Genomic DNA, 27,453 nt, shown 5'->3' on the forward strand with positions numbered 1-27,453 from the left:
TTTTGTTTAATTAAAAAATGGTTACAGAGTAAGATGTACATTGATAGTGTGGATGGTACAGTGACATTTGTGGGTGTGGGGGGGGGGGGGGGCTGTGTGTGCATGTTGTTTAGGTGTGTGTGTGTGTGCAATAATATAGTAGTGTGTTTTTGAGTCAGCGGCTCCCCACTGGCGGAGGTCACGACACAGGAAAACAGGAGGCTGGGTAGTGATAGGGGTGTGTGGACATAAGGGGGACTAAAGAGGAGGGTGAGAGATACTGTGCAGCTTCTGCCAGTGGGTGAGGGTCCAGTGTGGCAGTACAGGAGTACAGGATGGTGGCCCTGAGTCAGTGTCTCCTCCTACTGGGTGGGAGTTAGGGTACATGAGAGCAGGAGGCTGGGCTATGAGGCATGATGGGGGCATGTGGGCAAAACAGCGTCAGCGACTCCCCAGTGCTGGAAGTTATGGTTCAGGAGAGCAGGAAGCTGGGTAGTGATAGGGGTGTGCGAGTATACGGGGGACTAAAGAGGGGCTTAGGGGTGCCGTGAATTGTGGGAGGGGCGTGGGGGGTGCCGTGAATCAAGGGAGGGAGGGGGCGCAGGTGTCCGCGGGAGAGGGCGGGGATCCTCAAAGCGTGGGAGGGGGCGTGAATTGCAGGAGGGGGGGTTGCGAATTGCGGGAGGGGTGTGTGTGCGGGGGGTGACGTGAATTGTGGGAGGGGCGTGAATCGTGGGGGGGTGCGCGGGGGGTCCGTGAATTGCGGGAGGGGGGGGGCACGGGGCGCGATAAATCACCTAGTTGGTTATATATTCTTGTAGAAGGATGGTAGGATGTTGCTGTCATTCAGAATGCATTTACATAAACAGTAATAGTAGCAGTAAAAGATCTGACTTAAAACACCTACAGTAAAACAGAACAGGTGTTATATATTATACAAAGAATTGGTTGATGATGTGTAGGTTGATGTGCACATAGTTGTCACTGTAAAAAAATTGCTACAAGAAAAAATCAACACAGAAAGGTCAACACATGTAAATGTTGACATAAGTGTGGCACTTCATTGGTGTCCATGTCGACACATGAGAATGAATATGAAAACATTCAAAAAAGAAAAATAAATCTTCCAAAACTCATGTCAACCTTTTTCATTGTCGACCATAGCCGTGTCAGTGTTTTGCATGTGCCATTTAATCCTGGGGTTGCCGTGAATCGCGAGCGGGGGGTGGGGGGGGGAGGGAGGAGGTGAGGTGTGTCCGCGAATCACGGGAGGAGGGGTCGTGGGTGGATGCCGTGAATTGCGGGAGGGGGGGGTCGCAGGGGCGGGGGTTGCCGCAATAACAGGGGGGGAATCGCGGTAGGGGGGGTCGCGGGGGTGGGGGGTACCGCGAGGAAGGGGGGGCCTGGGGGGTTGGCACAAATCGTGGGAGGGCGGGGTCGCGGGGTGCCACGAATCGCAGGAGGGGGTGTGTCACGGGATGGGGCTGCAAATCGCGGGAGTCGCCGCGAATTGAGGGGGGGTGTGCTGTGAATCGCGGGAGGGGGGTCGCCGGGGGGTGCCGCGAATCGCCACAAGAAAAAATCAACACAGAAAGGTCAACACATGTAAATGTTGACATAAGTGTGGCACTTCATTGGTGTCCATGTCGACACATGAGAATGAATATGAAAACATTGAAAAAGTGAAAAATAAATCTTCAAAAACTCATGTCAACCTTTTTCATTGTTGACCATAGCCATGTCAGTGTTTTGCATGTGCCATTTAATCGTGGGGTTGCCGTGAATGGGGGGGGGGGGGGAGGGACACATTGCTCTGTTTCTGGACTTTCTTCTTAATTTATGGATTACCATCACCTGTGCTTAAACACCTTTCTTATCAATTACCCTGTTTAAAACAGGTGATGACAATCATAAATTAAGATGGAAGTCCACAAACAGAGCATTCTGTCCCTCCCGGAGAGGGTCATGTTGGGAGGTATGGAGGTGTGGGGCGCTCACCTGGTGTGTCTGGTGAGTAGCTGTGTCTTTGCTGTGTAACATGGAGAGACAGAGGGTGTCTGGCACTGTCTGTGGGCTCACTGGGCTGGTTCTCTGTCGTGTGAGTCAGTCATGTGAGTCAGAGGCTCCACCCAGCGTTACAGCTTCAGACATACTTTGAGTGACAGATGTAGCCAAATATATAAGATATATATATATATATATATTCCAATAGGCAGCACATCTGGTAAATAACGTCAACTGGTACTGGTGACCTCCAAAATAACCCAGTTGGGTCAATATGTAGTAAGCAGCGCACGGCGGCACTCAGTGAGTAAATGAATAACACAACACAGGTAAATGCCTGCGTTGTGTTATTCATTTACTCACTGAGTGCCGCCGTGCGCTGCTTACTATATATATATAAATATACTTTGGGGTAAAAGGTAAAAAGGTTCCCTGACCCCCGTAGATAGAGGATGACTCATTTATACAATAAGGGGTGACAACCGCAAGAACCAGTCAGCAAAAAAGTAAATAAATATAATGCAATAAATAGTAGTGTAAATTTCTTATGCACAGTAGTAAGCTTTGGAGAGAGGTAAAGTAGAGAGAGAGATAAAATACCAGACAATCAGCTCCTAACTGCTACGTTATGGATGTGTTTGGAAAATTACAGGAGTTTGGTGGCCAGTACTTTATCTCTCCCCTCTTTATCTCTCTCTAAAGGTGTGTACACACACATCAATTGACTATCGATTGACTTTCGATTCGATTTGCTTTCGATTTCTCCAATTCCACCCCCTTTCAGTTTGGCCTTTGCTTTCCATTCGATTTCACATTTGATCCGCACTTTTGCATTCGATATCGATTTCGATGTGCATTTAAGGATTTCGATGTACATATTCCATTTACTGGATCAAATTCGATATTTCTTTGCCTGCACATATAGAGAAAATGGGAACGTGGATGGAAATGAATGTAAAATCGAATTGAAAACTTGTCCAAATCGTGTGTCACCCCTTAAGACAAGGCTGGTCAAACCTTTCCTTAAGATCTACCAACAGGTCATGTATATCAGGCAGCCTGTGGATCCATAGTAGGAATGATGTGGCATGTGTGGCCATGTCACAGTAGTAGAACGGAAAGACTGAGCTACTGTGGGAGAGGAGACGGTTAAAAATCTGAGGCTGGGGATGGCCTTCAGCAGAACATGTGACTCGGCATTCAATAAGGATGCAGGGTTGGCAGAGTTAGCTGGGATATAGGATTCAGGAAGAGGAGGAGCCAGCCTCTTGATCCTGATCAAATCCCGCCCTCCCTCCCCTTTTTAGTGGTGGTGGATGGATTCTGTGCATTGGCTGTTTGGCTGGAATGAACGGCAGGGTAACTGGTTTCAGGTCATATTTAAGGTCATCATTGTTTTTGGTGCGTTCCCCTTCATTGACTCTAGGCCTCTTGCGGTTGTACATCTTTTGGTGTTGACCTATTGACTGTCAACTTAGATAATCTTTAATCCACACTCTTCCAGATCACCTAGCTGGAGCACAGGTGTAGTCATTCCTAACCGACACATTCTACAGGATCATAGATGGCTTGGGAAACATGGACTGATGGGAGATAACAAGGACTGATTGGACCGCACTAAGGGCCCGATTCAGACCTGATTGCTGTGCTGCATGATTTGTTTTTGGAGCCCAGAGATCAGGTAAACGCCACCCCCACAGACTGCACTCCCCCCACCCATGTGCTCGAACCATTCGCAATCACTCAGCATGGAATGGTTTTCCCCTCTGGATGCAGTGCTGAGTAAGCCAGGTCTTACTTGGTGCTGCGATGCCCGCTGATGTAATCCCTCCATCTCAATGGCTGGGAAATGCTTGCGTTTTCTGGGGAACTCCCCTAAACAGCTGCAGGGTGTCAATCATTATGCGAGCAGCCATCGCTGGCTGTCTTTGCATGGACGGATCGTGTATGCGCACAGCATGGTCTTTCGACAATCGGCCGTGCAGCAAATTTGCGGCCAGCCACGTGGGGCGAGGTCCCCAGCGACGAATCCATGAGAGATCCCGGTTAGATAGACTGCAGAGAACCCCAAGCAAACACCAAACAGAGAGAGTCCTAGTAGGCTGCTGTGACACTACTGGTCCCAGGATACCCTACTTCTGTATTGCCGTACCATCATTGTTTATGCTGCTGGAAGGAATTGCTGGACTGATGTAGTCTAATGTAACCTATATGAATGTAGTGCTGGAGAAGAACAAAGAATTAAATGTTATTTCCGTGATAACTCTGTCTGAACTGTAAATATACTGCTTGCTGTTTGTGATGTGACAGCCTGGCATACTTCCCTGTCATACCCAGCACCTGCCAGGTATCACATACATCTCTCCATTAATGTGGTATTTAATTCAATACAACAATGTTACCCGTCATTCCAGAGCAGCGCATCACATCTATCTTCATCGCAAGTTTTACAGCGCACCCCATAGTGGTATGCAGAATACTAGCGGTGCCAGGGCTACTCTGATTGGCTGATACAATGCCCAGCAGCACAGCTTATTGAATTACACCTTAAAACAATACATTACGACTGTATCAGCCTTTTCTCTGGTGTCTATCCGTGCATCTGACAGCATCTTCCAATGCCACAATCCCATTGCACCTTTTTCACAACCATCGGCTGCACCAATAAAACTGGTACCATGAAAACGCCCCTCTCCACTCCCCCCCACCCGCTATGTTGGGTACGTGCACCCGGCGAACAGAATGCAGACCTCCCAACATGACCCATGCCAGGAGGGACACAACGTTCTGCTCCTGCACTTTCCTCTTAATATAAATCATATTTATATGACATGCATTTAAGTCAACATGCATTAAGGTTGACATGCAGGAAGACATGACTGTAGTTCGACAGGGTCATTAGGTCGACACAAGCATTAGGTCGACATGGAGAAGATCGACAGTCAAAAGGTCGACATGCTGTTTTCACATTTGTCCCGAATTTCGACACAGTCGACATGGACACTAAAAAGTAGCACCACGTCCCCTTGCATGGCTCGCTGCGCTCAGTACACTTGAAATACTGCCTGTCGGCACATGTCGGCTCAAAAAAATGTGAAAAATCCCAAGTCGACCTGTTGCTTGTGTCGACCTAATAACCCTGTCGACCTTCCTGCATGTCGACCTTCCTGCATGTTGACCTTCCTGCACGTTGACCTTAATGCATGTCAACTTTAATGCATGTTGACCTAAATATATGTCAACCAAACAGTGTCGATGGAATCACTGTCGACCCAATGCTTGTAGACCTAATGACCATATCCCCAAGAGACATTTTCAGAGTCTCGAAACAATATACAGAAATACGTCACCTGCCGCTCATGTTACACAAACAGAATCTATCTTCTAACTCATTTTTCAACCCCAGCCTGGCAGTCATGGCAGTTAGGAGCTGCTTGTTTAGTACTTTATCTCTCTCCAAAGCTTAGTACAGAGACCCAACAAATTATTAGGCACTATATAATGTGAGGTTGTTCCTATGGTCAAGTGGGGTTCAGGTGTATTAAATCTAAACACCAAGGTATAAGAATAGCTTTCCTCCATTGGAGGTGGTAATGCCGGGAACACACTAGACGCTTTAACAAATGATTTTGATAACAACGACGACATGTGTTATGATAATTTCTTGTAATCGGTCAGTGTGTAATGACGACATTGTTTGCGATGTGCGTTCCTGTGAGCCGCTAGTGACACTAGTATTACTGACACAGATGTAGCAACATTTATTGTTGCTGTGATATAGCTGCTCGTGCTCGTTTAGCGTGCCAAAGTGCCGGTGCGGAATCGCTATGCCGTGCCATCACCGCTCAATGCTGCAGGAGCTAAGACACACGGGCATGGTGACGGGACCACACCAATCGCCATGAAAATCACACGTGGCGATTGGCGAATCAACGATGAGCGTATCTACATCTGGTTGGTTGGCAGTGTAAAACAGAAGCATATATTGCATTATTTGCCAGTTATGAGCTACTAGTAAGCCCGCTCAAAGCTAATGCTTCAAAAGCTAGTAGATGTAGTTTCCCTTGCTGCCAACAGATGGCAGTGTTTCAGAGACACACGGACACTAGACATACATTATAGATTCGTGACATAGATGCATAATACATTATACAATTGTATCAGGCTACAATGAAGTATAACTGTGACCGTTTCATTGTCCTAGTAGAAGTCAGTCTGTAACCTGTTCTAGAAATGATTTCAGGACAATAGCAGCCTCTGACTGCATTCAGCTGAGTACAGACTCCGGCATACCACGGGATTACAGCAAGCGCATGATACAGCAGCAAACAAGCAGTTCTGGTGACAAAGACTTGGAATGGGCTATACCCAGAGAACAGCAGACAAAGGCGTCTCACATGATGCACTGGCAGCCAAATACCATTATCTCTTCAGGAGGTTCAACAATATGCGGTATGTGCTAAAGGGAAAACCAGTTTTCGGCTTTGGCCACATCCCTTATATGCACTAAGCCCTACAATCCCCCCAGAGTGGTCTGCGGGGGATCAGATCCCTCCCAGCAACCCCCCCCCCACACACACACACACCTGTTACTTATTGGCATATAACAACCAGCCTCTTGGAGCTTGGCAAAAATCTGTGATGAAGAAAGAGCTACAGTTCACACACAACACATCTTATACAGTATATAGGTACTGTATGATTCTCTATTCTCTAACTGACAGAGAACCTTGTGGAGAACAGCATCATTCTTGGTGGATCTCTTTGAGCCACAAACACATTGATGGTAATAGAAACCCACCAAGATGCCAACTTTAAAGTGTCTCAGGACCATTCTCTCAAAACACTTCATAATTAACGATGTATGTTCAATGGGGGACCACAATTGGGAGAGGTAAAGTGCGCCAAGCAGGGCCGGCGCCACCACTAGGGAGCTTCAGGCATTTGCCTAGGGCGCCGGCCACTGGAGGGCGATAATGAGCAGCCAAGGAGAGCACCAGAACTCAGCCCAGCAGGGTCAGCGGGGAGCAGGTGTGTGAGTGCTAATGTCATCATTGTGCCTTGTTGATCTTTTGGGGTCCACCTATTGATTGTCACCCAAGATACTGTTAACCCTTTGATTCACACCAATAAAGAATAGTACTTTCTATAAAGTAATAAGACCATAGAGGCTAATTAATCTACAACAATACTTGCATTCACAAGGAAGAGCAACAGCTCTGTCACCAAAAATGTAAAATTTCTGTCTGAGACAAGACAGATTACGCTTGGAGAGAAAAAAACAAAAACATTCACCTACTTCCTAGCACTAAGCGTGTCATTAAACAGAGTTTTATTATGTGGATTTGATGACGTTCCTCCAGTCAAGCATAATGTTAGGGTACCACTTGAGTACTAACATCACTAGTCAGATATCAGGTGTTTGGCTCGACCCAGGACAGAGGTGCGGATTCTTACACACCAGGGACCACCAGGAGGAGATACGGACTTTGTGGCAGCCAACATGCAGGTTGTGGCCTTCTGCATTGCTAACCAGATACTGAATTAAACTAATGCAATGGAGAATAGGGTGTAATAAATAAGGAGACTGGTCTGACCTGCATATGTGATGCAGACAAGCTATTCAGTATGTAGTCGCTGTGAGAGTGCAGGTCAGCTATTCAGGAATTTCCCAGGATGTTTTGAAGAAGCTGGGAGAACGCAGGCCTGCTTTTCAGTATTTCCTGACTATGTTTTTTAGGAGCTGGGAGAACGCAGGTCAACTTTTTAGGGATTACCCGAAGATGTTTTGCAGGAGCTGGGAGAATGCAGGCCAGCAATTCTGGGATTTTGCAAAGAAGTTTTGCAGGAGCTTAAAGAATGCAGGCCAGCTATTCAATTAATAAAATCCTTAATTTCATGTTTATTTTGAAAGAATCCTGCATCTTCCTGTTTGTGCTTTTTCTGTTCCTATAGTGGAGACACGAACAACAACAATAAAAACCTTTGGATTGTACGATCAAAGCCTTCCATGATGGGGATATGTCACTTCATACAAATGTATTATTTAAGTTAGGTGCTTTCCTGTAAATACACATAGCTTTGTAAGGGATGATATCAGCTATCACTGGATATTGCTTGACAATTTTCTAGTATTTATTTAAACTTTTTTCAATAAATTTATATTGATTACTACAACCAATGATGAATGTCCATTGAATTCATTGTTGTCCAGTTTTGTAGTCTTTAAATCATTTCTCTATAATTTGAAACATGATTTAAGGATGTAACGTTAGACCTACTATCAACAAGGTATCACCGATTAAGAAAAAACAATTAAAATTGACCTTTGTTAAATTGACCCTAGTACGTAAAATGTGTCATTTACCTAGAATAATTTTGAAAAACCTGCAGTAGGTCTTGGTTAGAAAAAAGCCAACAGATGTATTTTAGATGTTTATCCAGAACTAGTTACAAGCCTATCAAAATGACAGAGTTGCAGGGAGCTGGGGCTCTGACATTCTGAGGTGTGTGTATAAGTCTCCCAAATGGAACTCCATAGAGGTAAGGAGCAGGGTTAGGCTATTATATAGAATAACAGTCAAGTACAAGGGCGTAACTACCATAGGTGCAAAGGGTGCAGCTGCTATGGGGCCCATCTTTGCTGTCTAACTAATATGTTTTACATACATTTATCACCATCAGTTGCTAAATAGGGGGCCCTTACAAACTTTTGCTATGGGGCCTACTAATATCTAGGCACGCCTCTGGTAAAGTACCTATGGTTTGTTGAGAAGGGTCCAGCTGATGTGTGTTAGGGCTGCTTAGCTTGATATGTCAGAAAATCCAAAAACTAGTTATCCCCAAAATTCCTTGAGGGTCTATTTAAACACCCTAATCCAATTTAAGAGACCGTTCCAGTCTGCTAAAAATTCACCTGAGAAAAGATGAACAAATAGGTTAATATTATAACATCTTAAGACATCTTTATAATGTATTCATGTTTCCTATGTACGTGTTGTACAAACGTAATATTATCCGTCCATGTGCATAGATATAATGGGCCGGATGTATTAAGCTACAAAAGTGATAAAATGGAGAGTGATAAACAACCAGCCAATCAGCTCCTATCTGCCGTGTCACAGGCTGGGTTTGAAAAATGACAAGTACAGTAGGAGCTGATTGGCTGGTTGTTTATCACGCTCCATTTTACCACTTTTTGAAGCTTGATAAATATGGCCCAATAAGTGTAAAGTATTAAAGAGACAAATGTCATAGAAATCAATCCAACTGCTGATAAATCACAAGACGAGGGATTGGTCAAACCAAAGTCGGGGTAACATCATGAAAACTTATAGAAGTGTTGAGTTCTTTTGGTAGTTTGGCTCATCTTGGGGAAATGTTTCAAATTTCTAACCACAAAATGCTGATACAGATACAAAAATAGGAAATGCAGGTGCACCCTCTAAATACTAAGCACTGCTATGAAGAATAATTATAATACATTTTGAAATCTGAGGTGCTTAGCATCATTTTGGCCAAAAATATGGGCCCACCAACGGGTCACAAAGGTGATCTCATCTGGTGGGTCTCCAACACTAAGGTTCTAGTCCAGGGCACGGGACCCCCTTGTCAGCACAAGCCCCAAGACTTCACACTAGTATGAAGTTTAAGTGTTATAAAGTGTTACATAAATGAGAGCAGGACAGGATTAAGGGAGGGGCGACAGGGGCAATCGTCCCAGGGCCCCCACAGGGTAATCTGACCCTTCTTTGCTGTAGCCCCACCAGCGAAGAAGGGTAAGATTACCTTATGGGGGTTATGAGGGAGCCATGAATCACATGAGAGAGGTCATGTGGGAGCCACAAAACGTGGGGCGCCACTCTTTGTCGTCTCTGTCTCTCTGTGCTCCCTCTCTCTCTGCACTCCCTCTCTCTTGCTGTACTCCCTCTCTCTGCCACCCCTCTCTCTCCACTCCCCTTTTCGCTTTCTTTGCTCTCCTTATCTCACTATCCCTCTGTTTTTCTCTCTACCTCCCTTTATCTCTCTCCCTCTTCATCCCTTCCCTTTCTCTCTCTTCCTTCCCTTTCCCTCTCTTCCTCCCTTCCCTTTCTCTCTCTCTTCCTCCCTTCCCTCTCTATCTCTCCCCTTCCTTTCTCTCTTTCTTCCCCCTTCCCTATCTATCTCTTGCTCTCTCTTTCTTTTCCTCCCTCCCTTTCTATCTCTCCTTTTCTCTCTCCCTTTCTCTCCCTCCCTTTCTCTCTTTCCTTCTCTCTCCCCTTTTCTACCTCCCGTTCTCTCTCCCTCTCCCTCCCTTTCTCTCTCTTTCTCTCTCTGCTTTTTGCTCCCCTTTTCTCCCTCCCTTTCTCTCTCCTTCTCCCTACCTTTATTTCTATCCCTTCCCTCTCTCTCTCCCTTCCCTTTATCTCTCTCATCTTCCATTCCCTTTCTCTCTCCCTGTCTCTCCTTCCCTATCTCCCTATTTTAAAATAGGTTGGGGGGGGGGGGGCGCAAAAATATGGTGCCTAGGGGCGGCCTGACACTTGGTCTGGGATGCACTGTTACAATATTTTGGGGGGGATATGAGGGCCATATTGGAGATGCCTCCCACAATTTAGTGTTCTAAGGCCCCCCTACAAGCATTAATCTGACCCTGAATGAGAGGTAATGATTGCTAAAACAATGAAACTTCTGAAACTTTTGTTTGCCTATTTCACCTTGTTCTTCCCTGAATTTCCCCCTAAATGTTTAGTTTCTCGCACCGAGGCAGTTTTTCTAACTAAAAATGATTAAACAAAGGATGAAGGCTACATAGTATGGCAGACAAAGCCACATAATGCTGCTGAATGACTGAACAATCACCAGCACCGCGATCTATACAGAGAAAGGGCAATGCACACCCTTTTTGGAAAATCAGCTCAGATGCCTTTTGTTAGCCAGCCGCAGACCAGATTAAAGCCGTCAATATAAATAGGAGCTTTTGCTGTTGGAAACCAGAGATCCAGCCACAGTACGGCCACAATGGGAAAGGTACAGTACAGAACATGGAATATAGGAACTAACCCATTCTGTTTATTGGTATTGCTCTGAATGTAATATAATAGTAATTAACAAAGGATTTTGTTATAGAACAATTATTAACATTTTACATTGGTAGATATTGGCTGCTTGTGCATGTAGCCAACAAAGGATAGATAAGTTAAGGTTTGATTTTACCAAGGTGCAAAGTCCTTTTTTATTTATTTATTTGTTTGTTTGTTTATGTATTTATTTTTGCTAAGCCCCCATTTCCTGACCCCTGGCCAAACTACTGGGTCATCGTATCATGCAGCGCACCAGGAACCTTTACATTTTGGTGGAACTAATGCCTATTTCCCTATGGATTGTAAGCTTGCGAGCAGGGCCCTCCTACCTCCAAGTCTGTCTGTTGTTACCCAGTTTGTTGTATCACTGTCACCTATTGTAAAGCGCAACGGAATCTGCTGCGCTATATAAGACACTGTTAATAAATAATAATAAATAATTTCAGAATCAGCCCCTATGGTTGAAGTCTATTTGGAACCTTGGAATCTTCTGCCTATTTTGGGGTATATTTTATGTGTTTTTTTCATAAGCGTTTAATATGATTGATTTTTAAAATTCCACCACCAGAATTACAGAGCAGCGGTGGCCTTGTAGTCCACCGCCGGCCGGTAATTCTGGCTGTGGGATTTTAAAAGTCATTTAGCAATAAATACATGTACGGGCCCTGCTGAGTGATAGATTTTACTTTCCCGTCTAGTGTGTACACACCGCTACGCATTCTGCACCCCAATAACCACCCCCTCGCTGTTCTCTTTAGTACAGACAAGGGAGGACCTTATTAAACAGGGCGATGGCCCCCCTCCCAGCAAGTGTGTATGCTGCCACCAATAACACCAGCTACCCGCATCACGTAATGTGTAACTGGCATAGCACATGAAGGGTACCATATATACTCGAGTATAAGCCTACTTTTTCAGAACATTTTTTATGCTGAAAAATACCCCCTCGGCTTATACTCGAGTGAGGGTCCCACTTGAGTCAATAAGTTTTCCCAGTTTTTTTGTTGTAAAATTAGGTGCCTCGGCTTATATTCGGGTCGATTTATACTCAAGTATATACGGTATACTGCCTGGTGAAACATAGAACGTTTTATATTGTAATGGAGAAGATGATAACCTAATACATTAATGAGGAATACACATTATACAGGTTGAGTATCCCTTATCCGAAATGCTTGGGACCACGAGCATTTCGGATAAGGGATTTTTACGATTTAAAAAAAAATACATATCTGTTCCCCCCGATGGCCCCATGGCTTCCCCTGGTGTCCTTGAAGTTCCCTGGTGTCCACGGCAGCCTTCAGGAACTTCTTCAGTGGTCCCAGAGGTGACATCACCGGCTCGACTGTGCACCGGTGCAATGCACTCTGGGACCGCTGAAGACGATGCAGAATATCCTGAAGACCGCCGTGGACATCGAGGGACTTGGTAAGTATGAAAAAAGGGGCAGGGGTAAAAAAAAAAAAAAAACACGGTTTTTGGAATATTTCGGATAAGAGATCTCCGGATACGGGAGACTCTACCTGTATATTAAATTTAACTAAATTATTAGTTTAACTAAGGCTTGTAAATAACACATAATATATATTAGCTCACATCCACCATTACGATTATTGGTGCACTTTTTGGAGATGTCACATTTGTAAAATGTTAATGAACAGAAGCATTAATAATAATAATAATAATAATAATAATAATAAAGAAATAATAAAGTTATAAAGCCGGTATATTATCAGCGATCCCACAGGTATCCATTGTTGTACGGATGTTCTATCTGTTTGCGATGCAATATGAGTCTGTCTTTTTTTTTTCTTTCAGATTATCTTTTACGAGGACAAGAATTTCCAGGGTCGCTCCTACGAGTGCAACTCTGACAGTATAGATCTTCACTCCCATTTCAGTCGCTGCAACTCCATCAAGGTGGAAAATGGAAACTGGATGGTATACGAGCATGCCAACAACCAGGGGCATCAATATTTCCTGAAGAGAGGAGAATATCCTGATTTCCAGCACTGGAACGGATTCAATGACTCCATCAACTCTTGCCGAATTATCCCTCAGGTGCGTAGCTACCTTGGTACATAGGCACATCATAGTTGGTTGCCCCCCCCCCCCCCCCAATACTTCACTACCCCCTATGCCCCACTTTTGTTGGAGCTCATCAAAGTAGGCCCAAACTTACCCCCAACACCACCAGCTAAAACATAATTATCTTTCCTTCATCGATGGTTCCGGTTGATAGATCTACAGTGTCTAGATAAACAGTCAATAGGTCTACTCCAAAAGATCAACATGCAATAAGTCGACAGGGTCAAAATGGTGACAGGGTCAAAACATCTACATGAAAATGGTAGACACATGAAAAGTACGGCCTGAGTTTATCATGATTCTTTCTTTAAAACCGGCTTGTTCTTTCTTCCCCATCCATGTCGGCATAGAGGGAGAATATGGTGAGCGAAGTGACTCATGGGAGGGTACGTGTAATACTAATTGGGGGTCCATGTCGACATAGACACCATAAAACATAAAAAACCCACGTTGACCGTTTCATGTGTCTACCTTTTGTATGTTGATATTTTGACCCTTTCCCATGTCAACCTTTCACATGTTGACCTTTTGACCCTGTCAACCTACTGAATGTCGACCTTTTGGGGTAGACACTGACTATCTAATAATCCACACCCCACTGTCCCCACCTTACCCTACCAGTTCAAAATATAATAAGTTGTTTTAAGGGCAAAAAATAAAAAAATAATCAATAATCACTGACCGTATCTGGCTGTCGGCAGTTGCTGCTCCTAGGTACAGGTAAATCCACTGCTGGTGACAACGCAATAGATATCTACAGACAAAAAACTGACAGATTATCTAGTTTATAATTAGTAATAGTCTTCCTTCCAGAGGCGTACCTAGATATTTATGGGCCCCATAGCAAAAGTTTGTAAGGGCCCCCTATTTAGCAATTGATGGTGATAAATGTATGTAAAACATACTACTTAGACAGCAAAGATGGGCCCCCTTCAGCTCTGGGCCCCATAGCAGCTGCACCCCTTGCACCTATGGCAGTTACGCCTTTGCTTCCTTCCAATGTCTTTACTGTTGCCTAAAAGTTATCAGCACGTACTGGTTTGTACTGGAACCCAGCAGCCTAGTACGCTGAATGCTACCTATAGTCTGGGTTCTATCCCATAGGTTAAAAACGTTGATGTGAACAGTAACCAATTTTGGAATATACACATTACATTCAGAAAAAAAAAGAATTGTCCCCAATGACAGACAATTCTTTTTTTATATTGCTCGTAAAGACAATGCAGCAAATGTATAAGATGTATAATAAATTAATTCCACCTCCATTGAGTGTAGACATTTATTCGGGTCTGATTACATTGTTTCCTGATTTGCTGATTTTATTAAAAATTTTAAAAGCAAACATTTTTTAGATGCTACTTTCATTTATATTCGTTATCCCCGTAAAAAAAAAAAACATGGTCATTTTATCTTATTACTCTTAGATTTTATTGCTATTGAAATTGCATCTAAAAAGCTTTGAGTCCCTCTACATCCTATAAAACCCAAATTAGACAATTTAGATTTTTTTTATGCAACTCTCATTTTATTTTTGTTATCCCCATTCAATAAAATATGATCATTTTATCTTATTACATCTTAATGCCCTATATCTTATTGATATTAATAATGAAGGTAACTAATTCAAATACTATAGTGGGCGTTCAAACATAATATTAGATGCGGGAACTTTGAATCCCTCTTCACCCCAAAAACAAACAAATAGAACATTTAGAGTTTTTATTAATGCAGCTCTCATTTAAATATGATTGTTTTATTGTATCTTATGTACCTTTAATGCCCTATATTTTATCATACTGATAAGAAAGACATTTTTTCACTTACTGTTGAAGGTGCTGAAACATTATAAATAGACGTAGAAATCTTGCTCCCTCACAATTTAAATAAAAAAGCAGGATCATTCTGCATTCAGATCTCATAGATTAAATTAAATCTCATGATGCCAGTAGGAAAAAAACCTAATCAGCCATAGGTAAGTTTATAAGGGCCCATTTGTACAGCAAAATGGTGAAAAATGTATCCAACACAAGTTATTTTGACAAGGAAGCTGGGCCCCTTATAAATATGGGCCCCAAAGCAGCTGCACTTCCTGCACATATGTTAGTGAAGCCCTTAAACATAATGCATTTCTAAAAGTACAGGAATTACAGTATATATATATATATATATATATATATATATATATATATATAGTCAGAATAACAATGTTATAACTTATTTCTTTAGCACCGTGGCACTTTCCGCATCAAAATCTACGAGAGGGAAGACTTTAGAGGGCACACAGTGGAGTACACAGAGGACTGCCGCCAGGTCTATGAAGAGTTTAATTACCATGACATTAATTCCTGCAACGTGCTAGAGGGACACTGGATCTTCTATGAACTGCCCAATTATAAAGGGCGCCAGTACTACTTGAGGCCCGGAGAGTACCGAAGATACAGCGACTGGGGTGCCACCACTCCAAGGGTTGGCTCCTTCAGAAGAGTTCAAGATCTTTATTAAAGACCAACAATATTCTTCTAACAATTCTGAGTCACAATAAAATGTCCTAATAATAAAGACGGCTCTGTTTTATTTATTACATCTGACAAAAAAAAAAAAAAAAAACCTCTTAAGATGAGTTTAATCTTCTTTCCGGTAGCTCTCATCTTTAAAAAATAAGGTTGAAAATATTGGTTCCAAAAGATGGAATACAATTATTATTATTATTACTAATAATAATAATAATAAAAAAGATTATACTAATGATGATAATAATAATAATAATAATAATAATAATAATAATAATAAAAAGATGGTAATGATGATAATAATAATAATAATAATAATAATAATAATTCTACTACTACTACTACTACTACTACTACTACTACTACTAATAATAATAATAAAAAGATGATAATAATAATGATGATGATGATAACAATAATAAATATGATGATGATGATGATAATGATAATAATAAAAATAATAATATTAATAATAAAAAAGATGATAATAATATTAAGAATGATGATGATAATAATAATAATATTTATACTACTACTACTACTACTAATAATAATAAAAAGATGATAATAATAATAATAATAATAATAATAATAATAAAAAAGATGATAATAATAATAATAATAATAATAATAATAATAATAATAATAATAATAATAATAATAAAGATGATAATAATAATGATGATGACAATAATAATAATAATAATAATAATAATAATAATAATATGATGATGATGATGATGATGATGATAATAATAATAAAAAAGATGATAATAATAATGATGATGACAATAATAATAATAATAATAATAATAATAATAATAATAATAATAATATGATGATGATAATAATAATAATAATAATAATAATAATAATAAAGATAATAATAATAATAAAGATGGTACTAATAAAGATGATAATAATAATAATGATGATGACAATAATAATAATAATAATATTAATAAACATAATAATAATAATAGAATCATTTATTTAGAACTCTTCTCCACATGGAATCTAACTGATAAATTTTACTAAGGTTCTAAAAATGAAAAGAGGTAACGCTGCCCATAGTCTGGTTAGTTGCTACGGGCAACATCATCTCTTTTCATATTTAAAAGCCTTAAGTGCTTTAAACGTTTAGGAATGGGACCACATTACAAAGGAGGCAGCATTTGCTGTAGGAGTGCTACATTGCTTAGAATGGGGGAGTTCCGTAGATTTATCAGGGAGGCAGAGAACAAGGGATTTGGTGCCATTAAACATGGTTTAAGTAACAGAAGGAAAAGCACATAAGGAGAGAGGGCCCTGCACAACAGCTGGCCATACATGAGAACGATTGCAGGCCTGAATGCAGAATTCCGAGGTTTGTGGGTGTTTTTGTCACATTGTGAGGTACAATGCGCAGGCCTGCGGGTCGTTAGGTGGATCCTGTGATCTTACAGATGCAGCCGTTCTCATCTTGATTAAGCTAATAATCGGAAGATGCTACAGGATGCTACTAACAACCTGTGTGCTGGTAGGTGCAGATCTTATGATAGATCTTATGTGAAATAACATACATAATCTATCGTGTGTCTGGGAAGCTGCCGGACATATAACATCTATTGTGTGTCTGGGAAGGTTCAAGGGAAATCGTGACTCGGGTCGTGATCGTCTTGATGTATTCCCAGCTTAAAATTATAGAGGACCCTGGAAACGCCTTGCTTGAATGATACAGCTAACATGCCCTCATTTCATTGGGGGACTCTGAATTCGTGTCTGGCATACGCTTCACATTAATAAACAGTATTGTTATTGGTCATTGCACAACCTGAAAAAAGACAATATTACGGCTGGTACAAAATGGGAACCAAGAACACAATAAATGATTATATATGGTTATACTGTACTACATCCAATGAGTATGGATCTTCACAATATTCTTTAAGACAGTGGTCAGGGAACAGGGGTAAATTACCCCAAATGGGGTAAAAATGTAATTCCTAAGGGTAATGGACAGTTGCGCTGCCGAGACACAGCCGGGCATGTATATGAATTTAATTTCATTGTACATAGAACTATATATAGATTCTATATGCTTGCCCGGCTGTGTGTGTGTTACAGTGCAGTGCGTCAGGCCCTTGTGTATAACACACTTACCTTCGTGATGCTCCGGGCCCCGCCTCCAAGTCCGCCAACTTTTTCAGTACAGGTGACTAGTTGCTGCACCATCTCGGCAGTGCACAGTCTGCACTGCCAATGCGGCACCAAGTTTCTTTGCCTGGTTATAGGCTCCTGTCAGGGTACACCCATCTCTAGTGTAGGAAAAACATTTCACAGACTGTCACTATATCATCTTGTAATACTGACACTAATAGTTACTGGGACGTCACATTATCAATGGCGATACCACACACAGCCTGGCAGCCATTGGTGATGATTGTACCACACACAGCCTGGCAGCCATTGGTGATGATTGTACCACACACAGCCTGGCAGCCATTGCTGATGTACCTCACACAGCCTGGCAGCCATTGATGATGACTGTACCACACACAGCCTGGCAGCCATTGCTGATGTACCACACACAGCCTGGCAGCCATTGGTGATGTACCACACACAGCCTGGCAGCCATTGGTGATGATTGTACCACACACAGCCTGGCAGCCATTGATGATGATTGTACCACACACAGCCTGGCAGCCATTGCTGATGATTGTACCACACACAGCCTGGCAGCCATTGGTGATGATTGTACCACACACAGCCTGGCAGATATTGGTGATGACTGTACAACACACAGCCTGGCAGCCATTGGTGAATGATTGTACCACACACAGCCTGGCAGCCATTGATGATGATGATGATGATGATTACCATGTATGTACCACACACAGCCATACATGATAATCATCATCATCATCATCATCATCAATGGCTGCCAGGCTGTGTACCGTACTAGCGGGATATATCATACATTTTTGGGGTACAGTGTGTGTTACAATTATATGATTTCCTTCTATTCAAAACAAGGAGGTAATGTCGACATATCTAAATATATTTGGGGGTAAAAGGTAAAAAAGTTCCCTGACCCCTGCTTTAAGAGATCAGACATTATTATTATTATTATTATTATTAATAATAATAACAGTTACTTATAGAGCGCAGCATATTCTGTAGCACTTTACAATTGGAAACAAACAGCAATAAAACAGGACTTGGTAACAACTGACAAGCATAGAGGTAGGAGCAGTGGTTAAAGTGATGGGGGAACAGGGTGAAATTGACCTCCACCACCTCTAATGGTATGGAGAACTGAGTTCCACCTCTACCACAGTCCTGAACGGTAATTCTAACAGAAAACCTGTCCCAGCGTCTTCTTCTGGCATGGCGTATGTGATGTAATGCCATCACCGTCGCTGACGTGAAGAAGAGCCACTAGAAGGAACAGGCTCTGTGAATATTAATAAGAATAAGGGGCACTACATGCGGTGTAATGTGTATATGATTTGCTACTACTGTGTTGTAAATTTGAATTGGAGTTACTATTGTGTGACACACCCCTTAACTGTGGGACCATTTTCCCATTATGGGAGGTAGGGCACAAATTCCCTGGCACTGGTCTAGGATCTGTCTAATGGGGGTTGTGGGGGGGGTTTGGTGTTATGGGATGGTGTTCCACCACCTCTCCAGGATCACTTTAAGTCCTGGGTTGGAGGGCCCTGCTCACGGGCTTACACTCTATAGGGAAGCAGGAGTTTGGTATATTGTAAAGATAAAATGATCTTGGTAGGCTGTTAAATCATTTATTTCCACACGCATATTCAGTACACACAATGAAGCTTATCTGACCGGAACAGGGCTGATGGATTTACCCAACAGGAGAATAATCTCCACGTGTTTCGTCAGCCTGATGTGGTGTTCTGGACTTCACCAAGAGGATGAAATGTTTTACAGCGTACTAGAATTTGCTCATGGCACCAGAACCAGCGAGTGCTGTAGGAAGCTGTTACTGATACAAGACATTAAGACGTGTTTCTAGCTATGGCAAAGTTTATAGAAGGCAGAAAATGGGCACTCGCTGTCTCAATCAGAGAAGCGCATCTACAAAGGGGCTGATTCAGACCTGATCGCTGAGTGCATGCGCTTGATATGCAGTGCACATGCGTGAGCATCCTTGCGATCACAGCCAGCAATAGCTGCCCATTGCTAGATGTTTACAAGTTGATTGACAGGCGCCCGGCATTTGGGGACATAATGTCTGTGTTTTCTGGGAGTGCGCCAGAAAGTGGTCGGTTAGGAGGGACGCTGATGTCATCAACGGTCCCGATCTACTCACAGCAATCGCAGTGCTGAGTAAATCTCAGCTTAAGCAGCGCTACACAGGATGGTGGGGGAAATTCATTGATGGTTGAATTACCCCCTCTTCACATGGCTGCGATCACATTTGCATCCGTGCACATGGGTGGGATTTCACTCCTGTGGGGCAGCGTTTACCTGAACGCTGGTCTCCGAGCACTCACAGCCCATCGATCAGGTCTGAATCGTGCCCAAAGTCATAACCTAATAGTTAATAGTAGCTGTCCTCTCCATACTGGCTGCAGGCCTGGTCAGGGTAGCGAGACACAACGGGCAGGTACTTCTGGGTCCACTGCAATAAACGTCATTGGTTGGGCACCGGGCATCTGGGCAACCCGAACAGCGTCAGGCGCTAGCCTCGGTAGGCGATGATATGCCACGCAGAGACTGCTGTGTGGTATATCATAAATTGGGAGCACTGCTGTGTGGCACATTATGCATTGAGGATGGGTGGTGGAGAAAATGTTGCATAGGGCGCCTAGAAACCTTGCAACGTCCCCGATGGGTCAGCTTTGTGAGATGCAATGCTGTTATTATATTGGTAGATGCGCTCAAAGATAATATATTTTCCCACAAGATGGCAACTGGAAGGTGTATGTGAATTTCATTACAAGACAAAGAACGAGGTTGACTTTCCAGCTCTTCATTTATCCTAAGGAAAGTGAAAGCAAAGGAGAATATATTCCTTTCCTGTACGCTGGCCACGCTCTTCTGTTTTGGAGCATATGAAATGCAAACAAAGAACCTACCCGCGAGACACTTGTTTGAGATCAACTCAACTGTAATCAAACATTGTGGATTACCTTTGACTTACACAATTGTCAACTATTTTGCTTGTGCACAGGTATTCCCAATTTCCTCTTCCCCAAGAGTGTAGTTATGAAATTTTAACATCAAATGTTTTTTTTTATTATATTTATTATTTTATTAAGTTTTAATTTATTTATTAACATGCATTTTATGCTAAATGTTTTCAAAACAATTCCTGAACTCTTCTGAAGGAGCCAACTCTAGGGGTGACGGCTCCCCACTCGGTGAACCTCCGGTACTCTCCGGGTCTCAGGTAGTACTGACGTCCCCTGTAGTTGGGCTGCTCATAGAAGATCCAGTGTCCCTCAAGAACATTGGTGGAGTTGATATCATGGTAATTAAATTCTTCATGGACTTGTGGACAGTCTTCTGAGAACTCCATCATCTGGCCTCTGAATTCTTCCCTCTCATAGATCCTCAACCTGAAGGTTCCACGATGCTGAGAGTAAACATCAAACATATTATTAGTGAATTAGGAAAGTAAGGATCAACAATGATCTTATTTGACTTTAATAAGTTTCTCCAAACAAAAATGTCCTCCAACTTGTGCAAAGATTGGTCAATGGTTCCCTGAGAAGCGTTAACCACAATGACTATGATACTAGATTCACAGTCAGAACAAAATTGAATTCCTGTACCTCACTGTAATAGCAACTCTTGATTACAATGCAATAAAAACTTGTAAGAATCACCTTGTAAACCTAATGCCCTCAGACGTTCCTTCTCAATTACAAATAAAATGGGCGAATACCACAATAAATCATCAGTAAGTTCCACTCCTGCAAACGTAAATCCACTGACTATCTATGTCTCTATTCCAGTATAAGGACTCAGGTGTATCTCCTAACATCTATCATTATTTAAAGACAACTTATTTGATTTCCACCATTTAGCAAGGAGCTCCACCTCTTACTTTGTCCCCACCAGTAATCAGACCAACTACTGTTGCATTGTCAGCAAATTGTACTATTCCATTCAATTTTGTCATAAATAGAGTTTTATTGCATCATTTTGGCCAGGGATATGGGCTTACCCACCATGTCCAGGTAACCTCATCAGGGAAGTCCCTAAAATTCTAAGGGTTCAAATCTAGCTCAAAGGAAAATGAGGCATCAAACTCGACCGATTACATGTTGCCACATTTTAACCGATTTTCCAAAACGTGCCAAATTGCACAGCCGGTACGTACAATGGTCCTGAAGGCAGAGCTAGATGATGGAGAACTTTATTGAGAACCATAGGAACAGTATCCCCGGTTGACCTATGTGCGCTGTAGACAACTAATGACGGTCTAACCTCACCGTGACTCCACTCTTACTGTGTCACAACATCATTCTCTAAAAACACTAATATACTTTTCATTTTCAGGTTAGATAAAAAGAATCTCTACCTGGGGAATGATGCGGCAGGACCTAATGGAGTCATTGAACCCCAGCCACTGCTGGAAGTCGGGGTACTCTCCCCTCCTCAGGAAGTATTGGTGCCCGCTGTAGTTGGGGCGCTCGTACAGCATCCAGTTTCCATTCTCCACCCGGATGGAGTTGCAGCGGCTGAAGTAGGAGTGCAGGTCGGAACAGTCAGAGCTGCACTCGTGGGAGCGGCCCTGAAAGTTCTTGTCCTCGTAAAAGATGATCTGAAATGACCAGATATTATTGAGATGTATTGAGCAATAAAATAATAACTATGTTAAAAATAAAGAAGAAATGGTAAAATCTGGAACCAGCGATGAGCGGAAACAATGAAGTAAATTCCAGATTAAATAAAACTGCTGCCTTTTTGTGTTTGTTCTGTGGATGTTGTAACAACAGGTGACTACAAAGAGTTAATCATGCAGTGTATGTTAATTACACTGATTAAGGCTTTGGATGATTAACACTTATTAATTAGTTATGTGTTGGCAAAAGATGTACCTGTCCTGTACTATGCCACAAAATCCTACTTTTTCTTGATTTGACTGAAATATTAGACTTTTCTCTTTATTATCTGTATGATGACATAAATGTTCCGGGCCCAGATACCTTTATACTGTAGGTCACCTTTCTGCTTAATATGAAGATTAATAGTGTATACAAAGCAGAATTCAGAACAGGAAATGGAACATTAATTGTATCACATTGTCATCGTGTTATAAATAAACAAATACAGCCATTGGTTACCTTGCCCATTTTCCTGGAGTGTCTGCACTATAGCCTGGGTACTGTGGGATGATACACACAGCAGCCCTTATATACCGTTCCAATTGCTGGATCTGCATAGCTAACACAATAGAAATGTCGCTTAGTACAAACAATCTATAGTATTTCCCTCTATACCGGGGCCGAGAATGTTCAGTCTTTTTCACACCTCTCAGTCAGCGTTTAGTGATCACGGGCCCACACTGGTGTCAGTAAATCCATAATCAGCAGAGTTAGGGGCACGTGATGGGTCTTCTTTCCCCTCCAAAATACTGCAGGAAGGTGCAGAGAATGGAAATTACAGTGAATTCAGGTTTGGTTGAATTGCAGCTATTACAGTACAAGAACTTTATTGCATGAAGAGAATGAATTCTCTGAAATGTTATTAAATACGGTGCACTGGAGGTGCAGCAAAAAATAACGTAATGCTGCACAAAAGTGACTTCTTCCTCATTTTTTGGCATTAAACTGTGGTTGCCATGCTCTTGACCATTCCTCTAATCTACCTAGATCAGTGGTTCCCAACCCTGGTCCTCAAGTACCCCCAACAGTGCACGTTTTCCAGTTCTCCACACAGAATCACAGGTGACATAATTAGCTCTACCTGTGGATCTTTTAAAATGTGTCTGAATAATGAGTGCACCTGCTGGGTGACTTGGAAAACATGCACTGTTGAGGGTACTTGAGGACCAGGGTTGGGAACCACTGACCTAGATCATCAATCATTGGTTTTACCCCTCCTGGTGTATCTACCACATTTTACCTTCACTTCCATTTGCAATATCACCAATAAAGATATTAAAAGTAAGGATCCATGTACAGATCCCTGGGGTACTCCACTGGTAACCTTTGCCTCCTGTGTCTGTGTTTTCACTCCATTTACTACAACTCTCTTTTAGAATCCAATCCCAAGCTTTCAAGTTTATTTAACAGTCTGCGATGTGGGACAGTGTCAAAAGCCTTACTAACGTCTAGATAAGCTACATCTACAGCCCTCCTTGATCTATTACTTTAGTCACCCAGACAAAAAAGTCAACAAGGTTTGTTTGACATGATCTTCCCCCAGTAAACCCATGCTGTTTCGGATCCTGTAAATTCCTGGTTTTGAGATATTCTACAACTCTTTGTTTTAAGAGTGTTTCCATCAATTTCTCTACTACTACTGATGGCTTTCTGGTCGGGCTTACTGGTCTTCCTTTCTTCCACTTTTGTGCAGTGTGACTACATTTGCTATTTTGCAGTCCTCTGGGATTACTCCAGTAGCTATTGACTGTTTGAATAATTCTGTTAATGGTTTTACCAGCTATTTTAGTATCCTTGGATGTATCCCACCTGCCCCCATTGATTTCAGTTTTGAGAGTTCTGTTAGGACTTTCTCCTTTGTAAATGTAGTATGCATGTGCGAGGTCGTCCTGTGATGAAATCCTGCACATTTTTTAAATTGCTGGCTGTACGCAAGTTGATTGGCAGAAAGACAGCGCTTGAGGGTGGTAACCGGACGTTTTCTGGGAGTGTCAGGGAAAACGCAGTAATTTGAGGCAAAGTCATGTGACATCAGCTCTGGGCCCAATCAGCCTGTCTCTATCGAAGCCACTGAGTAAGTCCTGGGTTATGCACAGACTGCGCACACTGGGAAATCACAACATGGTAAGTGGCTGTGATTGGATTTGCTGCTAATCACTAATCCAGCTACAGTACTTTTTGCAGGCCGTGCTAAGCAAATCACAGGCTTGCACAGGGCAGGATCCCACTCTGGCGGGGAGGCATACACCTGATTGCAGGGTTCCAAAAATTGGCAGCCATGCGATCAGGACTGACTCAGGCCCTATATTTCCACCCAACATACATGAAGATATCAGTAAACATATACTTCATATACATCATACAGTATCAGTCAGATCCGTCATATCAGTCATATCAGACAGATTCATCATATCAGTCAGATCAGTCAGATCAGACAGATCAGTCATATCAGACAGATCAGTCATATCAGTAAGATCAGTCATATCAGTCATATCATTCAGATTCAACATACAGTATCAGTCAGATCCCTCATATCAGTTACATCAGTCATATCAGTCAGATTAATCATATCAGTCAGATTAGTCAGATCAGTCAGATCCGTCATATTAGTCAGAATCATCATATCAGTCCGATCAATACTATCAGTTATATCAATAAGATTCATCAAACAGTATCAGGCAGATCAGTCATATTCATCATATCAGTCAGATCAGTCAGATCAGTCATATCAGTCAGATCAGTCAGTCACATTCATTGTACAGTATCAGTCATATCAGTCAGATTCAACATATAAGTCAGATCAGTCATATCAGTCATATAAGTCAGATTTGTCAATTCAGTCATATCAGTCAGATTCATCATACAGTATCAGTCAGAGCCATCATATCAGTCATATAAATCAGATTCACCATATCAGTCATATCAGTCATATTAGACAGATCAGTCAGATCAGTAAGATCAGTCAGATCCGTGCAGGTTTCACAGAATTAAAAAAAAATGGCATGTAGTGCCCTCCCCCGGCTATAACCAGCCCTGGGCTCAAAGAGCCTGTCCTGGTTTTAGAAATTTGAGGGACAAAATTACGGTACCCCTGTATTTCTAAACCCAGTACCAGGATCAAGGGCCAGTCCTGGTTCCCAAAATTCGGGGGACAAACTTAATAGGGTTCCCCTGTATTTGACAACCAGCACTGGGCCCAAACAGCCAGTAGTGTAATGCCACAGCTTTTTATACAAGTTCCCCCGGCCAAAGCAATAAACCCCGTGACTGGTCAGCCTGGCCTGGGACCCGCCAAATATGTATACTAATGGATACGAATGTGAATGGGTACGACATTGGAAAATACAAATGATGAGAATACAACAGCTTTGTAAATTTGTCATATTCTTCATATGTATTTTTGGGTCATATAGGGCCGATCCTGTTCATGCCTGTTTGGACGGGGATCAGACGTATACGGCCGGCTTAGTAAATTTACCCCTGTATCTTCAAATGGGATGGGTCTCTGATCTACTGTAACTCAGTTTGTTCCAAGTACTGTTCAACTGATAGGGTCTTCTGGCACATGCTATGGAAGTGTCCTGACCACTCTGGCCAAAGCTGTCAGATCTACTGTAGAACTTGGCTTGCACGGGTTTCCCTTTCCCTACATATAGGGCAGGCTCTTCTTAGCGACACTGCGGATAATGAGAGGTATTTACAAAATACACCTCTAAGAACACTGCTCATCAAATATCATACTATTCGGTGCTGCTGTTGTCAATCTCGATACGGCCTCCTCCGGGCCATGATGCTGTTTATTTTTCATCTATATATGTATAGTAGCCATTTGTATGTCTATGAAACACTGCCATCAGTTGGCAGCGAGTGAAACTACATCTTGTTCTCTCTCACACATGCACAAACACAGAGGCAATCACAAGGTAGCAGACTAGCGTTCAAAACTTTTAATTTGAGTGGGCTTACTAGTTGTTTATATTCTGCACACCATGGAATGGTGGATACGTTTATACGGTTCTGGGATATTGGATGGACCATATGTAGGTCAACTATACACCATACCTCCCAAATGTGTCTAACCATAACCCCCTTTTTAGTTCATAATCCTAACTACCTCATTCAGCCTAACCCTAACCTTCCTTCTTCCCATCCCTAACTGCCCCTTTGTTCCTAACTGCCTAACCCTAAAACCCCCACCCTGTTCCATTGCTATGACACCCCAGCATACTATGATTTTGCCAGCTTTCATGATTCCAGTGTCAGCATCTCAACTAATGTCTGGATTCCGGCCTCTGTGTTGTGGCTTGCCGGTCGGGATCCTGGCATCGGTTTTTCAACTGCCGCCAATTCCGATATGTATTGTGGAGAGAACTGTCAGTTGTGAGATGTTCTAAGTCTACTGTGTAGGGGAAGGGAACCAGTGTGAGCCCGGTGTAGACAGAGAGGGAAGGAAGATGCTGAGATGATAGAGCCACACTAGAGCATTAGGGAGAGAATTAATATGTACCAGACTGTGGAAAGGATCCTAAGTGCTGCATAAGTCCAGTATTATTCCTGCTTTCCATATCTTATATGCAGACCTTTCTATGTCAGTAGTGTCAACATGAATTTTTTAAATTTTTTTCAAATTTACTTAGACTTTTTTATGCTTTACCATCCACATGGACTCCGAATGGGAATGAGAACTGTGCTGACCATATCACAGTGAGGCACATGGCCCAAACCATGACCAGCACTTATTGGGAGTCCATGTGCTGAGGTGTTGACACTAACAACAGAAAAACCTGAAAGACCTTTCATGTGTGAACCATTTGCCACTCTTGACATTTAACAAAGTTGACCTGTTGACCGTTGACTAAAGGAGACTCCAGAGGAGGGTCTGAAGCACAGTTACAAATTCAAAAAGGGGAGTCAATTCCACTGCCAGTGAGTCAATTTGGAATAGCAGTTTGTGGCAGTTGA

At 42.3% G+C, this 27,453-nt stretch overlaps 2 protein-coding genes across 3 annotated transcripts in view; one reads left to right on the plus strand and one right to left on the minus strand.

Annotated features, from left to right (window-relative positions):
* The window catches only part of LOC146019583 (gamma-crystallin 1-like), a 43,937-nt gene extending 28,277 nt beyond the window's left edge, over positions 1–15,660 (plus strand). Inside the window, exons 1-3 of one of the 2 annotated variants that reach the window (XM_083152077.1) lie at positions 10,754–10,992; positions 12,864–13,106; positions 15,360–15,660. In XM_083152077.1, the coding sequence (XP_083008203.1) occupies positions 10,984–10,992; positions 12,864–13,106; positions 15,360–15,635 (528 nt within the window). In that variant the 5' untranslated portion in view covers positions 10,754–10,983 and the 3' untranslated portion in view covers positions 15,636–15,660. Of the gene's footprint in view, positions 1–10,753; positions 10,993–12,863; positions 13,107–15,359 lie in introns of those variants that run through there. The other variant, XM_083152076.1, reaches the window with a different exon arrangement.
* Positions 15,661–20,957: 5,297 nt separating this feature from the next.
* On the minus strand, positions 20,958–22,959 carry LOC146019584 (gamma-crystallin 1). The gene is made up of 3 exons (XM_083152078.1): positions 22,951–22,959; positions 22,185–22,427; positions 20,958–21,233 (listed from the first exon to the last, which is right to left on the minus strand). Exons 1-3 carry the CDS (start codon positions 22,957–22,959, stop codon positions 20,958–20,960), a joined length of 528 nt encoding a protein of 175 aa, XP_083008204.1.
* Between the last annotated feature and the right edge of the window lie 4,494 nt (positions 22,960–27,453).

This window comes from Crinia signifera, chromosome 7 (genome assembly GCF_055691185.1).
Source record: "Crinia signifera chromosome 7, ASM5569118v1, whole genome shotgun sequence".
In the NCBI taxonomy this organism is placed as follows: Eukaryota; Metazoa; Chordata; class Amphibia; order Anura; family Myobatrachidae; genus Crinia; species Crinia signifera.

Bases quoted from the DNA above. Each gene is read 5' to 3' on its own strand.
- LOC146019584 (XM_083152078.1), bottom strand. The intron at 21,234-22,184 runs GTAGAGATTCTT...GTTTACTCTCAG, and splicing joins CCTGCCGCATCATTCCCCAG to CATCGTGGAACCTTCAGGTT.